Source organism: Cydia amplana, chromosome 3 (assembly GCF_948474715.1).
Source record: "Cydia amplana chromosome 3, ilCydAmpl1.1, whole genome shotgun sequence".
NCBI classification, from domain to species: Eukaryota; Metazoa; Arthropoda; class Insecta; order Lepidoptera; family Tortricidae; genus Cydia; species Cydia amplana.
In genome coordinates, this window is record NC_086071.1 from 1,438,149 (window position 1) to 1,465,046 (window position 26,898).

The 26,898-nt window shown below is 40.1% G+C and overlaps 4 protein-coding genes across 4 annotated transcripts; 3 read left to right on the top strand and 1 right to left on the bottom strand.

Annotated features, from left to right (window-relative positions):
• The first annotated feature begins 4,370 nt into the window (after positions 1-4,370).
• LOC134662638 (uncharacterized) lies at positions 4,371-9,636 on the top strand. The gene is made up of 6 exons (XM_063518910.1): positions 4,371-4,807; positions 4,904-5,297; positions 6,443-6,675; positions 7,038-7,104; positions 8,111-9,218; positions 9,576-9,636. Exons 1-6 carry the CDS (start codon positions 4,493-4,495, stop codon positions 9,634-9,636), a joined length of 2,178 nt encoding a protein of 725 aa, XP_063374980.1. The 5' UTR covers positions 4,371-4,492.
• A 638-nt stretch (positions 9,637-10,274) lies between these two features.
• On the top strand, positions 10,275-10,756 carry LOC134662347 (vacuolar ATPase assembly integral membrane protein VMA21 homolog). Its single transcript, XM_063518538.1, has 2 exons — positions 10,275-10,410; positions 10,502-10,756. The coding sequence occupies exons 1-2, from the start codon at positions 10,390-10,392 to the stop codon at positions 10,754-10,756; spliced, it is 276 nt and encodes a 91-aa protein (XP_063374608.1). The 5' UTR covers positions 10,275-10,389.
• Positions 10,757-10,800: 44 nt separating this feature from the next.
• On the top strand, positions 10,801-13,235 carry LOC134662346 (piRNA biogenesis protein EXD1-like). Its single transcript, XM_063518537.1, has 3 exons — positions 10,801-11,388; positions 11,760-11,876; positions 12,940-13,235. The coding sequence occupies exons 1-3, from the start codon at positions 10,801-10,803 to the stop codon at positions 13,180-13,182; spliced, it is 948 nt and encodes a 315-aa protein (XP_063374607.1). The 3' UTR covers positions 13,183-13,235.
• A 1,089-nt stretch (positions 13,236-14,324) lies between these two features.
• On the bottom strand, positions 14,325-26,595 carry LOC134662348 (vacuolar protein-sorting-associated protein 36). The gene is made up of 7 exons (XM_063518539.1): positions 26,385-26,595; positions 26,079-26,274; positions 19,647-20,005; positions 18,165-18,329; positions 17,475-17,575; positions 15,528-15,642; positions 14,325-14,522 (listed from the first exon to the last, which is right to left on the bottom strand). The coding sequence occupies exons 1-7, from the start codon at positions 26,478-26,480 to the stop codon at positions 14,349-14,351; spliced, it is 1,206 nt and encodes a 401-aa protein (XP_063374609.1). The 5' UTR covers positions 26,481-26,595; the 3' UTR covers positions 14,325-14,348.
• Positions 26,596-26,898: the final 303 nt, after the last annotated feature.

Here is a 26,898-nt window from a genome sequence, read left to right on the forward strand (position 1 = left end):
TTACATATTATATAATATATAGGTACCTACATTGTTGTCTGAGTACCCACAACACAAGCCTTCTTGAGCAATTTTTATTTATTATTAATCTTTATTCATTTAATTTCTTAGATTAGGTTCTTTATAATATGAATATAAAAGTGAAATATAAAAAACACTTACAACTTACAGGTTATTTATTATTATTATTATTTATTTATTTACTATAAGCTGTCAGGTCGAGATCACTATATGCATATCGTTGTTTCCAGTGATAAAGACTTAGATCCTGATACAGCAGCAATATTAATATTTTATGTTTTTTTTTTCAGAGCATGTAACGTTTGATCATTGCTATGATAGACGTCACCAGCATGAAGATCACACCTACTCTAAAGTCAGCTCTTCAGAAATTGCTGGTAGCTAACTATCCATAATTTTGCTTAATTTAATTATTCTAATAGAAAATGCTATATAATAGAGCTTTAGTAGAGAACCTGCCCTGTGACCCTACTTGTGACGCTGACCATCTGGTTCGAATCCCATAAGAGCATTTATTTATGTGAGGGCCACAAATATTTTGTTACTGAGTCATGGGGAGTTATTAAGCCTACCCTGGGATTAAGTTCATTGTCAGTGTAAGAATGTAGTTATAGTATCAATGTTAACTAACCATTTGTAAACCTTGTTGCATTGAAGTAAAGTCTACATTGGTAAACTATTGAGTCAGTCAAAAAAAGAAAAGAATATGTACTGATATTGTCACATTAAGATGATAATAAAATAAATGTTGCCATTGTTGTAGTTTGGATGTCCTGGTATTTAGTTTATTTATTTATTACAGGCTCATCACAGGAGCAACCACCAGCTGTGTTGGATCCACAAATTCTACAAGAGAAGCAGCCTATTGTCTCAGGTAATTATTTTTAGATGTGTCTTTAGTGGTAAAATAATATGGTCTAAGAGCTAGCCACGTAAATAGGTATGCAATTTATAGACCAACGAAATCCCTCTAGTTAGTATGCCATACTATCATTAATCATTATTAATTAATCCGGGCGCCTGGCAGCTGTCTAGCGGTGGGTGTGGGAGTGGATGGGCAACAAAGTGGTTGTAAAATCAATTGAAGGTGTGCAATTTATAGAGCTCTGTGTTTGGTGTGATATAATAGCTAATTATGTATTTAATTCAAATATAACAATGCCAGGCGTTTTATTTGGAGGAAAAGTAGTGCCAGGTGATGAAAATACACAATCACTTTGTGCGCATGCAGGAAGTACTCACAATTGCTTTATGCATAGATTGTGAGTCAGGTGCAATTTGCTCGTGATCTTCCTACAGGCGCACAAGTAATTGTGTATTTTTATCGATTTTTATCACCTGGCACTACTTTTCCCCCAAATAAAACGCCTGGCATTGTTATATTTGAATTAAATACACAATTAGCTATTATATCACACCAAACACAGAGCTCTATAAATTGCACACCTTCAATTGATTTTACAACCACTTTTTTGCCCATCCATTCCCACACCCATCGCTAGACAGCTGCCAGGCGCCCGGATTAATTAATAATGATAGTATGGCATACTAACTAGAGGGATTTTGTTGCTCTATAAATTGCATACCTATTGCCGTGGCTAGCTCTCCGGCTAATATAAAAACCCAATATTTATCTGTTTGGTTAGAAGACACATTTTTTAAAACATAAACTTTTTATTTAGGCTCATCACTGCAGCAACCACCAGGTGTGCCAGATCCACAGATAGTACCAGAGCAACCTATTGCATCAGGTAACGACTATTTTTTGTTTTCTTTTTCGTTTAAGAGTCACAATAAGAGACCGCCGCCATAAGGCCTCTCTCATACAGTAGAAGTTACGCTTTCATATTAAAATTTAAAACAAAATGCTGAAATTTCATGAAACTTGGCATGAACATTTATGTAATCTTTCTCGTGTTGTCTCGGCTTGTTGCCACGGCTCATAAGAGCCTGGGGTCCGCTTGGCAACAATGGCAACTAATCACACGAATTGGCGTGGGCACTAGTTTTTACGAAAGCGACTGCCGTCAGACCTTCCAACCCAAAGGGTCTTATAATTCAGATTAGTTCAGCTTCCTAGCGTTGTTTTCCTTTACTGAAAACCAATTGGTAAATATCAAATGACATTTCGTATATACATATAGGTAAGTGCCGAAAAACTCATTGGTACAAACCAGGTTAGAACCTGCAAGCTGCGGACCAAAAGTCGCACGCCTTTACCGCTAGGCCACCAGCGCTTCGCCGTTTATGTACCTAACATGAAAATATAACATAAGTATCGGCATTATTTTGAAAAAAAAACTCGTATCTTGTTTTGTAAATAAAAAAAATGTGGTATCTATGTGTGGGAAACATTAGATAATTGTTTTACGTCGTAGTTATTAAATTAATATGAAAACCTTAAAGGCCTCGGTACACAATGGGCCATCGCCGGCCACTCCAAGGGATGCAGCCATGCGGTAGAATGAGATAGCAATATCACTTGCTCCCTCTAACGCATAAATGCGTCCCTCGGAGTGGCCGGCGATGGCCCATTGTGTACTGGGGCCTTAACATAAAGCTCAGCTCAATGCACACCCACGGCGACAGCGTGCGTGCGCGCTGCGCGGGCCTGAGCGGTGAGCGGGCGTGTCATTTGCGTTGTATTTTATTATGGACCTTCATACAGACTACGTGGGACCCGCCGCGCCGCCCGCCGCCCGCTGACGTCGGCGCACGCACGCTGCCGCCGTGTGTGTGCATTGAGCTCAATATTTTATGATACCTACCTACAGTCAAATAATTAAATTGTATATCGTTTTCAGAGCCAATCTTTCTTTAAAAGACACAATTTTGATTTGATTACAGGTTCATCACTATCACTGGAGCGACGGCTTGTTCTTCAGGAAATCCAAAACTTATCATGTCAGCCTTCAGTGTCAGGTACACAAAACTATTAAAATTAAATAATACCCCTACGCTATATGTCAAAAATGCCTTACTTACATTATTTCGGAAAAGAGGTGGTAATCTTCAAAAGGCTGGATCGATTTTTATCAAACATAGCTAAAACCCTTTGCAAGGAAGCTTGCTTTCACGTAAAAACCGTCGAAGTCGATCCATCCGTTACAGAGCATACAGACAGACATTAGCGTAACACAACACACAACACCTCTCTTTTTGCGTCAAACAAATTATGCTGGATCTATGTTTGCACATTACTGCATTGACATTTAAATTATGAAAGCTACGCCAAATGTTAACTCAACACTGGACGCTGACAAATATATGGTTAAGTTTTTTAAGTTACAAGTACAAGATTTAATCCCCGAAAGTAACTGTCTGTAAGTGTGTTAGTCCTTTGAATATGAAGACCCATGTTTACTTTATTGCAGGCTCGACACCGAAGCCACTTTCAGCAGTTCTCAAAGAAACCCCAGATCAACCAGACCACACTTCTGTATCAGGTAATTGTTATTAAAATAATTATGCTATCTCATAAAAGTCCATTAACCGAATTGAGTTAGCGTGGGTTAGTTAGTTACCTATCTTACAATGAGACGAGGGAATTAATTTTGATATCGAACAGTTCAATTATATTTTCAGTGTCTCGTTTCATTTCTGTCTAAACTCTCCTCAATACACAATGAGTTACAGAAATCGCATAACTTAGAAAATTGGGTGCAATAAATAAAATTATTTTATATCTAGCAATTTATTTTGAAGCTTATTGTGTAACATTGCATTTGACGCTTTTTTGTAGGTATGTAGGTACAGTCGGCCAAAAATGTGGTCTACCACCCTACGGTTGAGGTTCGTTTGAACGTCATGAGACAACAAGGTCGATTTGACATTATGTCGGTGACAATTGTCAACCTTAGCAACGTTAGATCTTGCAAAAACTTTTGTCAAAACTGGTAGACCACTTTCTTGGCCCACTGTACTTGAAGCAAAAAATACTAATTTCGCACTTAGGTGGTTAATACGAATACATACAAATACTCAAATACAAACGAATGAATACATACGAATTTAGTTACATTGCGGACTATTGAGCCCAGTTATACTGAAAATATGATTTCATGTTAGTTAAGCCAAAGTTTTGTACTAAAGGCAACGTACAACATTGATAACGGGTTTGTTTATCTAACTTCATAGCTGAATAAATAATGAATCTGCAACCTATACGTCATAATACAAATATGAAACGTCTATCAAAACACATTACCTACATATCTATACTTACGAATAGAACCAAAGGGGCTTTAGTTAGGTAAGTTTTTTACCTAAAATGCATTACTAAAGTTACTATTTTGCTTCAGAAAACGAGTGTCGAGGAGTTTCTAACAGGAAACGTAAACATAATGCAACCAAAGGTACCGAGTCCCAGCCCGAACAACGGAAGAGAATTATTCCTAGAGTGGCAGACTTACCACCTTACTGTCGCAGAATATACGACGAATATAAAAAATCTAAGAAGCAGTTGGATTTTATGAAAAGAGCCAAGAGGGCCATGAAATTTTCAAAAACACAATGTTTTGAAAAATTAGCTGCCAATTTAAATCCTTTGGCAAAAAAAATGATATGGATGCAAATAACGCAAAGTAATAAGAAACGAAAAGGCAGGCGTTTCACAGATGAAGAAAAAATGATTTCGCTGGCAATCATGAAACAAAGTCCAAAGGGATATAGATTTCTGCAGCAAATATTTATTTTGCCCTCAAGAAATACTTTGAACAAACTGACATCAACTCTAAATGTGCAGCCGGGGATCAATGTTCAAATTTTTGATGCAATTAAGGATCAGGTAATTATTAAATAATTTTAATTTTGGTCACAATGTTTATGGCAAACTTAGTCGAGCTTGATATAGTTTTTGTTACAATAATTTATTCAATTTCAGGTAAAAAACTGGACCGAAAACAAAAAATACTGTTCCATTATTTTTGACGAAGTTAAACTTGAACCTGGATTGGACTATCAAAAAGGAATGGACCACATCAATGGATTTGTCCACCTCAATAAGAAAACGAACAATTTCGCAGATCATGCATTAGCCTTTATGGTGAGAGGTGCCATACACAAGTGGCAACAGCCTGTGGCCTACTATTTTTGTGAAGGAGCGACAAAAAATGAAGAGTTACGGGTGATATTAAAAACGTTGATTGGTGCCGTGATAGACACGGGCCTGATACCCGTTGCGGTTATCTCCGATCAGGGCCAATCATTCCAATCAGCCTTGAAGGGCCTTATGGAAGAAACACGCAGCGACCAGATTAAAGCTGGAAATCCGACTGGTAAGTTTAAATTTATTAATTTTATTATTTAAAAATAAGTTTGGCAAAAATTTCATTTTTGGTACAAGCTTTTATCGCTGACTGTACTTTTCTTTCCACAGGCAACTAATACATACTCATCGAGACATTTCTAAAAAAAACCCAAACACAGTTAGGTTGCGTTGTTTCATCACAGAGTTCCTATGGCCACCTCCTGTCTCCATCATCAGATCAGCTAGATGGTACCATAATATTGCATTGTCACCAGACTTACATATGTATGCAAATTTTCAGCTTCATTGGAAGTTGGGAAGTGGGAAAAATGTAACTTGCAGGATTTGACCCGTACCTTAACATAGTTACATACATAGGTACATTGCAAGTTGAATAAAAGCTCCAACTCAGAAACAAATCAAATTATTTTATGAAATATTTTTTGATTTGTGCTTTTAAGTAGTCACACTACTATATATAAAGTAAAACAAATTATTAGATTGTAATTATTAGAGAATTTGGGACGAACACCGCCGTGGCCGGGTGGTCTAGTGGTCAGGACGTTAGCCGCGTAAGATGAAGACACGGGTTCGATTCCCACCTCTGCCATTGGTGGACTTGGTCACTTTTTCTTTAGTGTATGATAATTATTGTTTTACTACTACAATTAACTAGGTAGGTAGGCAGGTAACTACCAAAGAGAATTGACTGTAATAGAGAGGTAAAGTCTAAGAAAAATACGTTCCCCACATCCAAAACAGATCTGCTCAGTGGCGTAGCTAGGCGTGGGCGAATAGGGCCCTCGCCCACGGCCTCGCACTTAGAGGGGCCTCGCAAAGCCAATCTTTTTATTACCATGGGAATACACATTGAAAACGGCCTCGCATTTGTGGTTTCGCCCACGGCTAGATTAGTTCACGCTTCGCCACTGGATCTGCTGTACTGCGCCATATATTTTGCGGTCACTGAATTGTCAAACGTCAACTTCTGAGTCTGACAATCAGAGATTACCGCAAAATGTATCGAGCTGTACAGCGCCATCTCGTTTACCAGTTAAATTCGACACACGAAATTGTCATAGATTTTACCCATCTTACTCGATCAATTAATTGCACTACATTATTCGCTACAAGAAACGATTCTTATTATAATGCTGTTTTTTATGTTTTCAGATGATGTCATAACACTCAAAGGGCACGATATAAATGTTATTTATGATCCACCTCATCTAATAAAGGGAATTAGAAATAACTTCTTAACAAAAAATATGAAATTTGAAGGAAGCGTGTGCAAGTGGAGCGACATCGTCGACGTATACCAGACGGACTGTGAGCATGCCGAGAGCCGGCTGCTACATAAACTCAATGACACACATGTCATTCCCGATAAAATTAATAAAATGAAGGTAACTATACTTTGTTACTTCTTTAAAATCACTATAATATTCCCAATATATGTGACGTTATCTATCAAAATGGACCATTGTCGATGGCGCTTACGCCATTATTAATGATGCTCCGATATAAATACAATGCCGCGCGACGCTGTGCGGAGTAAGCGCCATCGACAATAAGGTCCCTTTTCATAGATAATGCCCCATATATGTATGAATATATACATGGATACTGTTTGCATTCACCTTCCGGTTAAGAAGGATGGATAGGTTCCGCGACAGTCGTGTATATATTGTAAGTCATCGCTCATCAGTACATAGTATAAAACAAAGTCGTCAAATATAAATATTAATTCTCGATTTAATATTTTCAGGTTAAGACTTGCACACGAGTCCTCAGCAACACCATGGCGGCCGCCTTATCGTATACATCTAAATTTTGTGAGTTTCCCACTCTTTATATCTATAATGTACTCTAGTATCGCATGCCTGACATACAATTTTTAAACAATAATTTGGCTTAAGAAAGTAAATAAATAAACGGAAAATAAACATGCGCTGCGGCATCCTCGGCCGAAGGCCTCAAGCGCCGCAAATATGCCGCACTAGGAACCAGCTACATATTTGCGGCGTTTGGCGTAGAAACCTTGGGGCCATGGGGGCCAAGCGCGCGTCGGCTGTACAAATAATTATCGACGCGCCAAATAGAGGCCTCGGGCGACCAGAGGGCTGGCCACTACTTTGCACAGCGAATTAGTATCGCTATACAGCGAGGCAACGCGGCCAGCCTGCTGGGCACCCTGCACGTTGACGGCGATCTAGGGCAATTTTTTTACCTGTAGCATAAGTTAGTGTAGTGTAGTATGTTTAGTAAGTTTTATTATGTTGTTTTTTTTAGTTTAACGGAAAAATAATATTCTTTATTGCAACTATGGAACAAATATTCATCTCAACATGGACCCCGATATGAGTAATTAAGAAGAAACCGCCTTTCCATACGTTAGTAGTCCTCACTTTCTTTTCAAAATATTAACATTATTGAAAATGTGTTGACACAACTTGATGTATATCAACCACATTTATGTCCGCTCGTTTTTAGATTTTTAAATTATTATAGGTTTTAGGAGCTTTTAATAATTTGTATGAAATTCGTTTTACGCTCCTATAACTTATAATTATTAAAAAATCGATATTAAAAAAAAAACAAATGAGCGAGCAGAGCTGTGTTTAAAATACATCAAATTATATAAAAAATATTTTCTAAAATGTCAATATCAAGCGAGGAAAATGAGGACTACGTTTGTTTGGAGAAGTGATCGTCCCCTTTCCTCTTAATGTCTTACGTTACGCGTGACATTCTTATATATTTTTTCATTGGTTTTCGTCATTGTGTGACATAATACAGGCCATTACTTAATTTTTATTTGTCGTTATTTTTTTTTTGCAGCCCATTACTCGGACGGCAGGAAAGTGAGTGACACGATAAAAAATACATCAAAGGCGGTGTCATTTTTTGACGAATTATTCGATTCCTGCAACGGGGCCACACTTAATGACAAAGAAGCAGGTGGCAAATCTTTGAAGAAGGCGGTGACAGATGGGTCTCAACACCATGAATTTTGGCGTCAAGCTATAAAAAAATTAGAGACAATAAGGTTTATTGATGAACGAAGAGGTGAAGTATCTGTGCCTTCGGTGAAAAACTGGATTATAACTTTAAAAAGTTATATAAGGCTGTGGCAGTTTTTCAAAAACAAAAATATTAAAATAATGCGACCAAGGTATTTTAACTCAGACCCCATTGAAAATTTTTTCGGTCAGGTACGAGCGTATAATTACCGCAACAATGATCCCACTTGCCACAGCTTTATAAACACGTTCAAATCATTGTTGATTACAAGATTTATCAAATTTCACTCGGCGGGATTTAACTGTGAAGAGGATTCTGGTTCCCAATTATTAAATATCAAAAAAATGTTCGAGCCTAAAGAATGTAAGGAAGCAGAGATCAGTAATCCTCTTGACAACACAACTATTGATTGCGATTTAGAAGGCATGCAAGCACAAGTTCACCGTGAGCGCTTGAATGTGCACTCACGAGCATACACTGCGGGATGGGTAGTCAGGAAAATATTGCAAAAAATTAAATGCAAAAACTGTTTCACTGATCTAACCGCACCGCAAGAAGGATCTTGTCACGGTTGGATCAGTGAAAGAGAATATAATTCTATAAAGAATAAAAGACTATCGTACCCGTCAGAGTATGTCGTGAGGATGTTTGGGGATATTGTGAAGGAAACAAATGAATACCTGGAGAAGAAGCCCCACATAAACAATATTTCAGAAAAAATTAAAGGGCATATCCTCTCCAAGTATTCATTTGACTTTCTAAAATGCGCAACTCACAAAGAAGTTGTGCTTGATATGTCACTAACGGTCAGTGTGAAATTTTCAATATTTAACTGGTGTAATATAATTAACAAAATATTAAAAGGCACAGATATTTGTCGTTTACGAAAATCTTTACCATTAACTCAGAAAAAAGCATTAATAAAGTACAGAAAAAGGTTAAAAAATAAACAAAAATAACTATCTATAATGTTGTTTTATTTCTAAATTTCATTTCCCATGACATGCCCATGACCTAAACAGAAATACATGACTTTACTCCTTGCACATTACTGTGCAAGGTAAGTGTCATGTATTTCTGTTTAGGTTTTAAAAATAATTTTAAAAACTGGTACTACTACCTAGAGAAGCTCTTTACATTAGCCCCTTTGCCCACATATTCACACACTCCAATAAAAAAAAAAAAAGAAACTCCGATCAATTCCAACATGATCTTACGGTCTGCTATTGGCCAAAATAGCTCTATGACAGTTGTGCGTCTGATACGTAGTATCTCTTATTAGTCTGTGCGTTCGCGGCTTCGCGCCGCGATTGCGTTCGCGCACGAGTGGGGAGGAGGCTTGACAGCCGTAAAGCTAGTAACAGACTATCGGACCGGACCGCGACCTTGGAGCGTCGCACCCATAAGTGGGAGCGAGAAACATATATCTCTTTCTCGCTCTCACTTATGGGTGCGACGCTCAAGGTCGCGATCCGGTCCGATAGTCTGTTATCACTATAACACGCTATCGCACCGCACCGCGACCTTGGTGCGCCGCACCCATAAGTGTGAGCGAGAAAGAGATATCTTTTACTCGCTCTCACTTATGGGTGCGGCGCACCGTGACCTTGAACGGTGCGGTAATTATAAAGTCGTTACACACTATCGTACCGCACCGCGACCTTGGTGCGTCACACCCATAAGAGCGAGAAAAATATATCTTTTTCTCTCTCTCTCATTTAGGAGTGCGCCTGTAATGTATTAAAGTCGTAACACACTATCGCACCTTGGTGCGCCACGATATATCTCTTTCTCGCTCTCACTTATGGGTGCGACGCACCAAGGTCGCGGCGGGGTGCGATAGTGTGGTATGACTTTTAAACTGAAAAAAGAAAACTTTCAAGGCAATATTTTGATGGACGTTTAAATCAGTGACTCGAACACAATATTCATTGATTTTCATTTGCGTCAAATTGTATGCTGTCATTGCTGTCAACATCATAGTCATTCTTTCTTACGATTTATTATCGGTGAAATCGCTTTGGCATTGATGAGACCAAGATTCTCGAAGGTGCTTGTAAATTTTTCGTTCTTTTATTTATTTTCCGTTTCTTAACATGATTGAAGGTCGCGCCAATGTAAGTTATATAGTAGTTATTAATGTTACCCTAAAATTCGTTGATGTTTCAAGTAATTTATATTATACCCACATAACCTGTTACATTTCAGGAATTACCCGACTTTCAAGTCTTTCAAACAGTAGTAAAATACTGTTTGGTAATTATAATCGTACCGGTTATTTCATTCTTCACTGCTAAGATAGTACTTTTCGATAGCCTTTTGCGATTGGATATAACTACGAGCAGCGTATACTCCGCCGTTGTGGCCGTCCTTGTACTGCATGTGACTCTCGGTCTCTACATTTACAAAGCTTATGGTACAACGGATACCGCACCGCCTGCGAAACCAGTGAAGAAGGATTAAGCACTTATCTTCTATTTACTCTACTTGCATATCAACAACTCAAAATGGACAGTCTGTACATTAAAGGGGAATTACTACAAGTTACAACTAAGAACAGTGAAGTCTATGAAGGTCATTTCTACAGTATTACCAGTGATAAGTCTAAAATTTCTCTTTATAATGTTAAAGAGCTACCACAAGGGAATGAAAGTGAAGGTATAACACATTACTATAATTCTGAAGTAACTAACATAGTGAAACTTCAGAAACCTGACATTCAGAAGCACCTAAAGATCTCAGAGAAGGAATGTGAATTAATTGTTAATATTGCAAAGAAGTACATCTTTATCAATCAAGTGGATAACAGTTTCCATGAAGCTTTGGAAGACTTAAATCAGTACAGTTATGTAAGTGTGAGCTCTGACGGTTCAGCGATGGGTCGCAAATGCAAAATGCCATTTCTGGTTATGGCTACTCATCAGCAGATTTACATCTTTGACATTCAAGTGATGCAGTATCACGCATTTGAGGCTGGTTTACAGAAGCTCCTGGAGAGTGAATTTCCAAAGAAAATTGTGCATGATTGCAGGAAACTGTCTGACTGCTTATATCATAAGCATAATGTGAAGTTGGCTTCAGTCTTTGACACTCAGGTGAGTGTTTGCAAGAGTACAAACATAAGTACAGTTGTGTAGAGGTTGTTTTTTTATTGCATTACAACTTCCTCAGCATACCCATTCTACTTTCTTAATTATGTTGTCACTATATTCGGAACTTGTAAGCTTATAACTTATAAGATTTCGTAAAATTACGGCCTTGGTTTCAAATTTTCAATACTTGTATTTGTTGGATCTCTACATGACATAAAAGTGCAATTTACGGCTCCCCTTCCTAACTTAATCTGTGAGTCAGAAGAAGCAACTGTGCAAAAGGAAATTCCATCATCATGATTTGCTGTATAATTGAGTGTAGACCACTGACTATATGTATGTCTTACTAGTAATTTGCTGTTACCATTTTTTAGGTTGGTGACCTCATAATCCAGAGAAATAAACAAGGCCGCTTGCCTGACACAGTGAAATCTTTGTCAGAGTGCCTCAACACTTATCTCGGCCTGCATTTAAATGCCATTGAAGAGAAAGTAAGTTTGGTGATGAAAACTGTAATTGACTTATCTTAAACCATAAATTTTCTGTAACAGAAGTATGCCAAGGAAACCTATTCAAGCAAACCTCCACTATCCATATTTCAGGAACTGTATTGCAAATTGCAATCAACCTATATATAGACACCTTAAAATGTTTAGTTTGTATTACTGTTGCCACTATATAACAAACTTGGGTGTTTTTAGAACCCCTAGCCCTAGAAAACCCTACCATAATAATATACTATAAAAAACAGTCAAGTGGGAGTTAGATTAACCCTTTACCAGGCTAAGGGATATACAGGGTGTAATCTAAAACGTGATACAAGATAATCAAACCTGAATCTTTTCATGATTTTGAACAACTTTTACTATGGGGTCAACTTTGTAAATTAACAATAAAAAAACCGGCCAAGTGCGAGTCGGACTCGTGCACGGAGGGTTCCGCACCATCAACAAAAAATAGAGCAAAACAAGCAAAAAAACGGTCACCCATCCAAGTACTGACCCCGCCCGACGTTGCTTAACTTCAGTCAAAAATCACGTTTGTTGTATGGGAGCCCCACTTAAATCTTTATTTTATTCTGTTTTTAGTATTTGTTGTTATAGCGGCATCATCTGTGAAAATTTCAACTGTCTAGCTATCACGGTTCGTGAGATACAGCCTGGTGACAGACGGACGGACGGACAGCGGAGTCTTAGTAATAGGGTCCCGTTTTTCCCCTTTGGGTACGGAACCCTAAAAAAATCTTTGCCATACATTTTTGTCTACCTCTCCTTGACCATTTCTATGGAACAGCTCAATTTTTTTTTAATATTACAAAATTGACCCCATAGTAAAAGTTGTTCAAAATCATGAAAAGATTCAGGTTTGATTATCTTGTATCACGTTTTAGATTACATCCTGTATTATATATTTTCCACATACGGCACTTCAAACATGTGTTCTATTTTCAGTTAGTATGACTGACATTGACATTCGATTGTCATTTTTGAATTGTCAGCCTGGTAGTTAAAAAAAAAGATTGATACCATATGCATGATTTTCTTTAATTTGCAGCTTGACATTCTACAGTGCACCGTTCGTCCATTGTCTGCCACTATTAAAGACACCCTTGCAAAGAATATAGCGTTCATGCACCGTCTCTCAGAAATAATCAATGAAGAAATGATGTTACCATTTGTGCGGGGAGTGGAATGCTTTGTGGAGAACCTGCGCTCCAGCGATGACTTCAAAGCTTGGGAACTGTGTGGCAAGCATCACCAACTACCAAAGGATTTTAAGAGTGCAATTGAGTATTAATTTTACTTTAAGAACAACACATTCCTGTGAAAATAAAATGTAGTTGTAGGCCTTTTTTTTTGGTTTTTCCTAGACCTTTGATCCTTACCCTTTTTATTTGCATTATAACAATGAACATGTGCGAAATTTAAATGATGTGCTTTACTAGTTTTCTGCCTTGTGTAGTAAAAAATAAAATGTTAAGAATAAGTTATATGGATTTAGTAGTAATGGGCCATAATTATGATATTATACTTAATACACATTACACAATAGCTTGATGTATCTGTGATCGCTGGACGCATGTGTCTGATTAGCTTTCTATCTATAAATTAATATTTTTGCATTTTGTAACTGCCACAGAAATACTTAAAGTATGCAGATATCATATATTACATTTTCTTAATATAGTCCTAAATATATTCTTGCAGTAAAGTTTTCTTAATGTGTAATTTTAGGAATAGGATATCATTATTATAATCTACATAAGGCATAAGGAAACCATGTTTAGTATGTACCAGATGTGGTGTGTAAGATTTAAATCCTATTTTATGAGATGGTTTACATGACATGAGTGATTATAATAAGGAGTTTGGATATTAACGGAATTGTGTCCATTATTTCAGGCAAAATGCTTATGTGAAACGTTAAGGCGGCTTAATAAATATGCAATGCTTAATTTGATATTTTATTCATAAAAATAATTGTTAATTTGTAAATAATAACTTTAATAATCTTATTATTAATCACAGAGGGTTATTCCCACTAGTAACCACCAAGTTCTTACCAGTGGTAACTACTGGGAATTTTTTCCACCTTTTACCACTGGTAACTACACCTTTTAACACCAAACCGAGTTGGTGGTAACTACTAGGAATTATTTTTGGTAAAAGGTGGTAATTTTTTTCCCAGTAGTTACCACCAAAATTTTGTTACAGTTCAATCCTACAAATCTATTTCAATTAATAATCGATTACGTGCATACTATTGATTGAGCATTGCACTTGAATCCCATTTTAGAATCCTTCGCTTCAGAATTTCAATGTACGGTCAGCTGCAGAGAAAAGGTACCACCCCCACATAGAAGTTTGTATGCAGGGATGGTACCTTTTCTCTGCAGCTGACTGTACGCCCACGCCGTAAATGTTATTTTGCTCTCTTGTGACACAAACTATTCTATAATATTGCTAGGAGGTTTCCCTCAAGAACAGATTTGGGTAGAACGCTAGGCCCTCTATGGTTTCATCTCTACAGGCGAGACCTAGACGCTCGGTAGTGAATAAGCGCTCCCGTGCGAGCAGGACGGACACATTTGCGATCTGCGATAGCTTCTCAGGCGTCAGGTTTCCATTTTCTTCAAGCTGTGGAAATGAGACGATTTCGTATTACTATACACTTACACTTATACTTGCTTACACTTATTTATTAGTTTTATTACTATGTGACAGACCCCTGCCACACAGCAATTATTTCCGAAAATATTATGTTTATCAAAAATGGTTCTTGAAGGCCCTTAGTAGATGAGAAAAAAATATACCCTCTTTTCGTTTAGCCCTGGAGCCCTGAAAAATCCTTTTAGGGTTCCGTAGCCAAATGGCAAAAAACGGAACCCTTATAGATTCGTCATGTCTGTCTGTCTGTCTGTCTGTCCGTCTGTCCGTCTGTCTGTCCGTCCGTATGTCACAGCCACTTTTCTCCGAAACTATAAGAACTATACTGTTGAAACTTGGTAAGTAGATGTATTCTGTGAACCGCATTAAGATTTTCACACAAAAATAGAAAAAAAACAATAAATTTTTGGGGTTCCCCATACTTCGAACTGAAACTCAAAAATTTTTTTTTCATCAAACCCATACGTGTGGGGTATCTATGGATAGGTCTTCAAAAATGATATTGAGGTTTCTAATATCATTTTTTTCTAAACTGAATAGTTTGCGCGAGAGACACGTCCAAAGTGGTAAAATGTGTGTCCCCCCCCCCCTGTAACTTCTAAAATAAGAGAATGATAAAACTAAAAAAAATATATGATGTACATTACCATGTAAACTTCCACCGAAAATTGGTTTTAACGAGATCTAGTAAGTAGTTTTTTTTTATACGTCATAAATCGCCTAAATACGGAACCCTTCATGGGCGAGTCCGACTCGCACTTGGCCGCTTTTTATTTTTTAGTTTTTATTTAATACGACTTTGTCGGCGCAACTGATTTATACATCCATGCCTCAGCTTTCTAGCACTAACGATCACGGAGCAAAGCCGCGGACGGACATGGCGAAACTATAGGGTTCCTAGTTGACTACGGGACCCTAAAAAGTACGTCAAGTAAGTAAAGTTACGTAAAAAGTAAGTCAGCGGAACTTATTTACCATGGTACACGTGGTCTTGGCTACTTCCTCGTCTCGTTGGCTGGTCATCTGCAGGACGCAGGCCCCACTTGGGAATTTTCGGAGCGACATAGGAGCACCAATAGTTTGGAGTAACCTAGAATGCAATACGTCAATGTAGTACATATTTGAAACACTAATCAGTTTTGAATAAATGTCATATACTAAGAAAAAGTGACCAAGGCCTCCAGTGCCCCAGGCTGGAATCGAACCAGCGTCCTCTGCTATCGCGGCAGGGAATTAGCGTATCGCCGGTCAGTTTCCTAATTCGTCAATTTTGCTGATTCAACAGTTTACCTTCTGGTCATTTTCACTAGGTTGACAATTTCGCTAGTGGGTCATTTTCCTAAACCTTCAGTTTACTCTTTCGCCAGTTTTGCTAGGCTTCAGTTTCGTAAATTTGCTGGTTTCCTTATGTGCTAATTTAATTATTCGTCAGTTTGGTCAAATGGTCATTTCCCCTATAGATAATCGGTTTCTATATTCGCCAGTTTCACTAGTTGCCAGGGTCTTATAGTCGTGTTTCGGTGTATCAAATATACAAGGTGATTTCAGGGTCGTGTGGCAAGTAGCAAGAGACCAAGGCTTGATGCAGAATCAAAAGATGAACCTATTGATGCTTCATTGATGTTTCTAGTCACCTTATTAAATGTTATTTTAAAACTATTATCCGACACCATATAAAGTTATGTCATCTGCTATTCTCCTGTAATGTGGTTTAAAAATATTAAACTTACATTTCGTGACTTTTAGCTGAGTACAAAAATATGTCTTGTATCGCCTTAAGATCGCCTTAACAGCTGGGTTCCTAGTTTACTACGGAACCCCAAAAAATTAGCAAATCATAAACATGACGAGATGGGAAAACTGACAAACTAAACTATCAGATGAACAAGGAAAGTAACGGATTAGGAAAATGACGAAATAGCAAAACTGACAACTTAAGATAATTGAGGAATAAGGAAGTTTGCGACTCAAGAAACTGGCTTAACAGGGGCTCTGACAATTTAGTGAAACTGGCAAAAAAGGAAATTTGCGAATTAAGAAACAGTCTAATCATTAAACTGTTGAATCAGCAAAATTGACGAATTAGGAAACTGACCGGCGATACGCTAATTCGCGGCAGGTGCCTGAGCCACTCGGCCACCGGGCCACAGCGGCATAGGTCGAATTTTTCCAAGTACATGCACTTCTTACTGAAGGCTTATGGCGCCCCCTGGCGCCATAAGCCTTCCTGCCTGGCGCCAAATATTTTCTGAAAATAATTTAATTTGTTCTAATACATTGATTGGCAGCGCCATCTCTCTCGCTAACTCGGTATCACCTGAGATGATCCAGTTAGAAAGGTCGAACCATACTGTTCTACCTTAGAGGTGGCCAGGGGGCGCCATAAGCCTTCAGTAAGAAGTGCATATACTTGGAAAAATTCGACCTATGCCGCTGTGGCCCGGTGGCCGAGTGGCTCAGGCACCTGCCGCGATAGCAGAGGACGCTGGTTCGATTCCAGCCTGGGGCACTGGAGGCCTTGGTCACTTTTTCTTAGTATATGACATTTATTCAAAGTTTATAATTTATAGTAGTGTGTCTACTTGAAATAAAAACAAATTAAAATATTTTCTGAAAATAATTTAATTTGTTCTAATACACTAATCAGTTGTACAGTTGGGAAAAAACGGGTAGTCCATTTCGCGCGCGAGATTCTGTCGCGGCGCACTCGTGCTAAGCCTAAGTTCTGGATTCTTGAATTTTTAGGCAATATAGCATACTAAACTGTTTTAGACGACAACGGTTTCACTCACTTGAAGAAGGATCCCCGAAGGGCCCGAAACATGTCGCCAATAGCGACTAAAAATTCAAGTGAGTGAAACCATTGTCGTCTAAACAGTTTAGAATATATCTCACGAAAGTTTAATATCGAATATATCTTACTTGCAAGCGTTTAGTAAGTCTTCAGGAGATATTAATTCCAACCCTCTCGCTCTGTTCACGCGACACCAAACATCAGACAGAGACATGATTCCTCCACATTCCTGTAACAATACACAATATTACATGTAATGCTGGTACTTGAGCAAATTAATTAATTATTGAAGAATGATAAATGTGAATTTGACTTTTTTTGTTGGATTATGAAGGTTATTCCCACTAGTTACCACCAAGTTGTTACTAGTGGTAACTACTGGAATTTTTTTTTGCCGCCCTTTTACCACTGGTAACTACTGGGAAAAATAATTCCCAGTGGGAAATAACCCATTACGAATATCCATTGATCCTTACGATGACTGCGTTAGTAATGTCAAACTGACATATTTGTCATCGCGCACCCAGCGAATACATCTCGCTCGCTCGTACTCGCATATTAGTACTATTTAGTACGAGCGAGATGCATATAAAGTTACGTACACGCTAGCGAATATGATAGGGTCAAACTGGTGGTAGCCGTACAATTCCGAAATTAGGTCAGGTTAGCCTTTGCCTAAAAATCGTCAGGCATGGGTGTCCATGCGTGACGGTTGTCAGTGCGTTTCCGGCATTTAAGATGGGAGTACGCTCTTTTCTTGAAAATCGTCGGTCGTATTCATTCCACAGTTCAAATTTATTTAAAATAGGAAATTTTACCATTAATACAGCCACCATCATATCCGAGATCTGTTGCGCCAGCCCCATGTAGTAATCGGAATCGGACCGGAACGCATCTCTGGTAACCGGGTCGTCGATGCCTAGACTCATCAGGTACGCCTTGAACCGCACTGTGTCGTCTTCTGATATATCACCTTGTTTTTCCTGCAACATAATGATCTTTATGTAAAAATATTTAATTATACTTTACTTGGATATTGAGTTATTGACAAACTGAGTAAATATGTAGGTATACATTTCTTTAGTCAAATAATTATTTGTTTTTAATATTTCCTGGTATAAAGTATATTGTGGTCTTTTTAGCTTAAAGCAGTCTCGGGCGAAGCAAACGCACTCGCGGCCACAATGCCTCGGGCGAGGCATTTCTACTCGGACCGAGCTGCTTCGCGCGGCAATTTCCTCGCGAGGCTGGTCGTTCCGTGTGGACCCGACTAGTCTCAGCTCACAGAAACATTAGGTAAGTAGGTACTGCAACTCTTCCAAGTCCAACCATTCAATACAAACCATTAATCTTATCCGTCTTATCACTGTTATTAAATTAGTGTCGGACCAAACCCGGATTTCTTGCCGAAACCAAACCTGCGGCCAAAACATGATTTTTATGCCGAAACCGAAACTTCGGTCGGACACTGATTTAAACTTTCACAATTTTTGCACATTATTAAATTGAATATCGTTAGTGTTGTGTGTCGACAGAGTGACATCCCTAGTGCGCAAAACGTTTAAGCTGATTTGATAAACAAGACCTAGTTCGTTTTTTTTAGCATTAGAAAGAAGGTAAGCGATCTTGACAGGTCTTTTAATTGAAAAACGCATTTTAAAAATCAGTAACTATCACTAATGAAAGCAGAAGAATATAAATGATCGTATTAGATTTATAATTGTTACATATTTGCCGTGACTTATTTTTAAAACGTGTTTTTCAGATAAAAGACACATCAAGATTGTTTACTTTTTTCTAATGCTAAAAAAAACGAACTGTAGTGCGGGTAGTTCGAAAAACTCGCACAGTTATAAGATGCTGATGTTAATTGTCAACTTAAGCCAGTCTTCTCCGAGACCACGAGGACAACGCCGTCCTCGAAACGTCGGAGGTAAATCTTAAAACTTAGATACGCGATTAAGTTCGATCGGACATTAGCCAAACCCACAGCTCATTCTTTCTTCCATGGCCAAACCTAAAATTTTTAGCCAAAACTGAACCATTGGCCAAAACACGCGTTTTATACCACAACCTTCCGAAACCGAATCTCAGTTGGACACTGTATTAAATAAATAGTAAAGTAGTAGTAGTAGTAGTTTTTCCATCAATTCTCATCTACTCAAAGGTTAACTAGAAGAAATCCCTTAAAGGGATAAGCTCGCCTTTGTACTGCCTATCCTGTGCCATATATTTGTGTTCTGTGTTTTGTACAATACAGAGTTTATACATAAGTACATACATACAAATACCTAACTTACCCTTATCTTAGTAGAAATATTCTTAGACACTGCAACCATTTCTTTAGCTTTTTCCATAAGTTTGGTCAAGTCCTTAAATGCCACAGTGATACTTTCATCAGTTGCTCTGTGTTGCTCCTCTATACTTCTTTCAATTCCGATTATACCAGATCTGATTTTAGAATTTGTTGGTGCTACTGAGGGCTTAGGGCTAGCATTGGGGCTCGAGGCAGAGAGAGGGGAGGCTGGGCTGGGCTGTTCCCATGCTTTTGCGCTGACTGCTTCATTTAGTGCTTTGTAAAAGGCGGAGTCTATACCATCTTTGAATGATAATTTTACAAAGTGGTAGGGACTTACTACAGCTGGTCCTGGTTTTTTGCCTGTAAGGAAAAGTACACAATGAAGATTAGTTAACACATTCACTACCAGGAACCCACCAGGTGGTGAGCGCTCGTGAACTCTTCTCAGATGTCAGACAACCCGCTGGGCGGGTTGTTTTATACGCAGCAATAGACAACCAGTTTCTGGGGTAGTGCTCTATTTCATGGCTATCGTCTGGCAGTGAATGTGTTAAATTAACGTGTCATATCCCAAGGGCTCAAATTATTATTATTATTCTCTTTATTTATTTTTGGTCTTAAGTTAGGTTATTTTATAATATGGATATAAAAATAAAATACAAAAACACTTACAAAAACAATACAAAATACTTATAAACATATTATAAAAAACCTAACCTAGGGTGCCGCCAGCAGCGGGGCAAGACCCAAGCTGCCGGTGGTCAGGGCTGCAGAGAGAGGAACCGGCGGACTATCCGCGCCGTGTCCAAGATCACCGCCTTCTGCATCTGGCCCTTGACCCAACCACCTAGCGAGAGTCTCTCAAGATGTTGGTCGAGACTCTTCGCTATTAGACCGTTCGCTGAAACAACTATCGGGACAATGATCGTCGAATCAACATCCCACATGGCGGTTATCTCGTGAGCCAAGTCTAGGTACTTACTGGACTTGTCCTTCTCGGCTTTCACGAGATTCTCATCATGGGGGATGGTGATGTCAACGAGCACGGCCCGGCGTTGCGATCGATCTATTATCACAATGTCAGGCTTATTGGCTACAATAGTCCTGTCAGTGATGATAGATCGATCCCAATAGAGCGTGGCACGACCATTCTCGAGAACTGGCGCAGGTGAATACTTGTAGTACGGTACTTCGCGGTCCACAAGGCCGTATAGAAGAGCAAGCTGCTGGTGAATAATCCTGGCTACGAGATTATGTCTGTGCAAGTACTCGCCGTTAGCAAGATGAGAGCAACCGGAAATAATATGCCTGAGTGACTCTCCGGGACGGCGGCATGCCCGACAAATGTCGACCGTACCGTCCTTCAGGATATATTTCCGATAGTTGTTCGTCATCATTACTTCGTCCGCAATTGCACAGGCAAAACCCTCGGTTTCTCCGAAGAGGTCCCCGAATCGTAACCAGTTCACCGACGCGATCAGGTCCACATCGGGTCCCGTGAGGGCCTTGTAGAACCGCCCGTGTAGCACCTTACTCTCCCATGCCGCCTTGCGATCCGCAGTACTTAGTACCACAGGTTTGCGCCAGTTCTCGTTTGCCAAGGAGAGCGGCGTGAGGTTCCTGTCTACTGCCACCACATCACGATGCATCCCACACTCGTTGTTAAGGAAATAATTCCTGAGATTGTACACCTCGCGGTTGTGGAGATCCTTGGCGTTTAGGAAGCCTCGGCCTCCACATTTCCGTGGGATGTACAATCTCATAACTGACGAGCGTGGGTGTAGCATGCGATGTGCGGTGAGCAGTGATCGGACCCTCCGATCCAGGGCGTCCAGCTCGGTCTGAGTCCACCTTAGTATGCCAAAGGAGTATGTGAGTAGGGGCATTACCCAGGCGTTGAAGGCGCGCACTTTGTTGCCTCCTGACAAAAGACTGTTAAGAACTTTTGTGAGCCGACCGAAAAAGCGCTCCTTCACCGACCGTCTAATACCCTCGTCCTCAATACCCAACGACTGTGACATACCAAGGTATTTATAGGTTTCTGATTCAGAGATAGATCTGAAAGACATTGTCTCAGAAGGTTGTAAATCTGTTGAATTTACAACCCTCCCCCGCTGTACATGCATAACCGCACATTTATCGACACCAAACTCCATGTTGATGGCACTACTGAAGACTTCGGTGGTTTTCAGTAGCTCCTTCAAGTCTTGGTTATTTGGTGCAAATAATTTGAGGTCATCCATGTACAGAAGGTGAGAAATGACTTCACCCTCTCTCCGAAGCCGACAACCTAGTCCCAAATCCTTCAGCAGGGTGCTGAGGGGATTCAGAGCTAGGCAGAACCATAGGGGACTCAGACTATCACCCTGAAATATTCCTCGCTCAATCCTTATAAAATCCTGCGGGCCAGGCCGGTCATCCCCGCCTCCTGGTTGACGAAGGACTGTGGTCCACTGCCTCATACACGCGCTTAGGAAGGCTCTCAAAGCTGCATCAACTTTATACAGCTCTAAGACCCTCCCCAGCCATGAATGAGGCACCGAATCATAGGCCTTCTTATAGTCAATCCAAGCGGCTGAGAGGGCACCTCTGTTCCGCCGGATTTGTTGGCAGATGGTCATGTCTATGAGGAGGAGCTCTTTAGTACCACGGGACCCAACCCTACATCCATTTTGAGCAGGGGCCAAAATATTGTTAGCGACAATATGCGCGTTGATTTTTGTTCTCAAAATGGATGTAAGGAGCTTATAGAGTGTAGGTAAGCACGTGATGGGTCTGTAATTCTTCGCTTCCGTGGTACTACCGGACTTATAGAGCAGGAAGGTGACACCAGTTGTTAAGGAAGGTGGGAGAGAACCAAGCTCGAGGGCTTGTTGAAATTGTGCTGCCAAGCACGAGTGCGAGCATCGGAACCATTTTAGCCAAAAGTTGTGCAATCCATCCGGCCCAGGACTTTTCCAGTTCTGGGCCGTGCGGATGGCACAACTTACGTCATCGGGGGTGATAGTGACTACCCCCATAGGTTCGATGGACTCGCACTCACGCTCGACAACATTCATCCAACCCCCCTCGGTGTGTCCGACAGGCACCGACCAGATGCTACGCCAGAAGTCAGTCATGACAGTAGGATCCGGCGGCTGCGTGTCGGGCTCACGAAGGTTGGTTTCCTCCCACTTTCGGTACACCTTCCTTTGGTCACTCTGGAAAAGACGATTCTGCTGGAATCGATCCACACGCTCTCTGTAGCGGCGAATACGGTTTGCCCATGCATAGACTTTCTGCTTTAGAAAGTCGATGCGCTCCATAACGTTGGCCATGTAGTCGCGGGGCCTGATATCCGTCCCCGCGAACGCCTGGTTTACAAAGCGCATTACTCGGGGGCGATTGTTGCCCCCCCTGAAGCAGATCAGCTTTGCGATAAGAGTCCTAAAGGAGCTGATACGTCGCTCGATCCGTATTTGCCATGCGGGGGCACCTCCGGCAGTCCTAGGTGCACGTTCAGAGTCCGGAAACTTGACTCGTGCAACACGGCACGCCGCGATGGCTCCGCAATACATGATCGCGTGCGTATCATCTAAATCTTTACTAGTCCGTAGATATGGCTCTAGTAAAGCATTTAGGGCTCCCATTAGCGCTAGATTGCGTCTATTCATAGGCAAACGTGGTAATCGTGGCCTAGTGTTGGGAGTGGAGCGATACTGCGTAATCGCCTCATCCAGAGTCCTCCTCAGTTGCTCATTGGCTGTACTACTCACACTCTGCGCGATCTCCTCCTCGTCGGCGTTGAGATCCACCCGCGGTACCCTCGGTGCCCGGTCGGGTGCGGGCACCGGATTCGGCGACGTCGCGGGCGGGTCCCGCGCCGAGGTGGAGGCCGCGCAAGCAGAGAGAGCCTCCAGGCGAAGCCGATCAAGTGTCGTGTCATCCAGCCGCTTTAGCCGCTGAATGACGCGCACCTGATCCGATAATCGCTGCTCCGACACGGTGATGGTGGGTTCAAGAGCCTGAAACAGAGGCAGTATTCTTGAACGATAGGCGGATAGTTGTGTTCCCCCCTCTGTAGCCCCATAATAGGCGCGCATGACGTTCTCGTTCATTTCTCGAGTCCATCTCATGCGTCGCACTATACCACCGGCAGCGGGAGCCGTGGGCGGGGCAGGATGTCCCGCAGGCCCCAAGCGTGCCGGCAGCGGTGGCCGCCCTCGTCGCGCAGGTGGTCGTGGCGGCGGCGGCGGCGGCCCGCACTCGTCGCTCGACTCGCTGGTGCTGGTATCGGGCGCAGTGGCGAAATCATCGCCCGATTGCGAGGAGACGGATGATGATGCGGACGGGGGTGGTGGGCGTGCGTTTCGTGGAGACGCTAGTTGAGCTCGTGTTTTGCTTCTCGTTTGCATTTTCGTTTAGGGAGTTTTGTCATACATGTTGAACATTATTTTCCATGGTCGATTATTATTATTATTATTATAGCTTCATTTCTCGCACATCTGTTTTAAAAATTGACTGTTCTTTTGTTATGTTTACACGATGTGTGATCCCTTAAGGGTAAAAGCCTCCTCCATCTTTTTCCATTTCTCTTTGTCGGTAGCATTATTCTCCCAAGTCTTTCCTGCAATTGCTATGATGTCGTCAACCCATCGTTTTCTTTGTTTTCCTGAGTTTCGTTTGCCCAGTGGGCCTTTCCATTTGGTTGTTTGAATAGTCCACCTTTTGTCTTTGTATCTAGCCAAATGTCCAGCCCACCTCCATTTTTGTCTTAAACTAAATTGTAGTGCATCTGTCAGTTTTGTTTTCATCCGGATATCTGTGTTTCTTACTTTGTCTATTCTTCTTAGTTTCAATAGGCTTCTTTCCATTGCATGTTGGCATGCTAAGATTTTTTCTTTAACTTTCTCGGTGAAGACCCATGTCTGGCATCCGTAGGTTAAACTGGGGAGGATGCAGGAATCCATAACTATTTTCTTTATTTTTAGACTATAATTTCCTTTTAGGATTTCTTTATGTGACCAGTATTTTCTCCAGGCTATGTTTATCCTCCTGTCCACCTCGTTTACGTTGCTATTGGGGACAAACGAAATCATTTTTCCTAAGTATACATAGTTGTCCACGTATTCTATTGGTTTTCCTTCTACAGTTATGTTTTTTTTGTGGCTGTTCGTCATAACTTTGGTTTTAGACGCGTTCATATGGAGGCCCACTTTTTGGCTCTCTGAATTTAGACTGTTTAACATTGTTTCTATACCTTTAGCAGTATCACCGAATAGAACTATATCGTCCGCAAACCTCAAATGTGTTAGTTTTTTGTTTGATATCCATATGCCTTCCTTTTCCCATTGAAGTTTTTGAAATATTTCTTCCATCACCGCTATAAAAAGTTTTGGAGAGAGGGGGTCTCCTTGCCTCACACCTTTTTCGATTTTGAATTCTTCTCCTAGCCTTTCTAGTCTTACCCTGCTGACACTGTTGGAGTAGATGTTCTTTATGATGTTGATGTATTTTTCATTAATTTTGTTGCTATTTAACGTGTTCCATATAGATTTGTGTATTAAGCTGTCAAATGCTTTTGAGTAGTCCACAAACGCCACATACAGTGGTCTTCGGAATTCTTTGAATTTTTCTACAACTTGTTCGATGGCATGTATGTGGTCGATTGTTGAGTATTGTGGCCGGAAGCCAGCTTGTTCGATGGGCTGGTTTTTGTCAATATCTGGTGCTATTCTGCTTAGTAATATTGATGAGAAGAGCTTGTAGACTGAGGAAAGTAGGCTGATTGGCCTGTAATTGCTGATGTCAAGTGGGTCTCCTTTCTTGTAAAGCAATATGATGTTGGATTGGCACCATTGTGTAGGGACTTTTTCCTCTTCCAATACTCTGTTGAAAATGTTGACAAGGTGCTCAGTTAAGGGCTCAAATAGGAGCCGTAAATAAATTTTCCAGATTTCCCACGATATTCAAAATTTCAACTCCCACGGCTCAAATCTGAGCCATACTGGGAGACAACGACAAAATTAGTTTTCGGGTCGCGGGATTGGTCAAGTTAATTTCATACCATCTCACTGAAGATGAATAGTCAAGTGTAGTTGCTGTACAGTGTTTAAGCCCAATATCAAGCTTTGTGCCTTCTGACAAGGTACATGATGATGTACCACTACCACACACGACAGCATTGCATTCAAAGTGTTAATGATAATTCAATACAAAATTGTATACAAACCTACTTTTCTTCACAATTGTGTCTGATTCACTGAATTTAGAATTATTATAACCTTTCCTCTGTGGCTTGTCAAAAATGTGTTATTTAAATAGTGATCTTGAAGTTAAAATGATTGAATTTAGGAATTGCTCAATATCAGATGTCCGATACGGACCTTGCCACAGAGTAGAGGATAATTTAATACTTTTTACAGGGCCACAAGTTAGATTAGTAATTACTTACCCGGTAAAGCAGGTCCAAGGTGTAATATTATTCTCTTAAGTCCACCAAGCCCAAATACTCCAGAACTTTCTTCCTCAACACAGAACACATAGTATAAGTGTAGAGAAAGGCAAGTTAGTCCCTTAGGTATGTCGCCAGGCTTACCCCATAGTATTCTGTGAGTTGTTAGGACAACTTCTCCGTCCACAAATTGAGTCTAAAGTCAGACAAGTATACGAGAATCAGTAAAATAATGGTAGGCTTGTCTTGCTATCTTTCCTGATCATGTTTATATGTTTAATTATCCATATAACAGAACATACATACCTTGTCTTCTCCGTCATAAATTTTAACGTTCCTATCCCTTTTAATGTAATTTTCACCTTCAAACAAACGCGCTTCCATGTATTCGAACCTATCCATCGTAGTGTATTCAATTTGGATGCGTTAATATACTTATTTAACTATAATGGATGTTTATTAACGCAAATAATAATTTTCAAAAATAGCTAGTGTGATTATAATTACAACAGCTAATTTTAAAAATAATTAAAATCACTCTAAAAAGAACGAATCCTAAAAGATAAACAAGATTTGACAATGATAATTTTCAATTTTGAGATAATCTGAGTCGATGTCTGACGCTGACAGATTTGACAGTGACACTGACAGATATACGGAAAAACTAGTGCTGTGTATCATATCATATCATAGACATAATATACGACAACTAAAATAAACAAAAAACGCTTCTATTCTTTATGGAGGTTATCAGATCACGATTTTATCGTCACGCCACAGCAGGGAACAAAGGAAAAGTTCAGATTTTTAATTACAATAC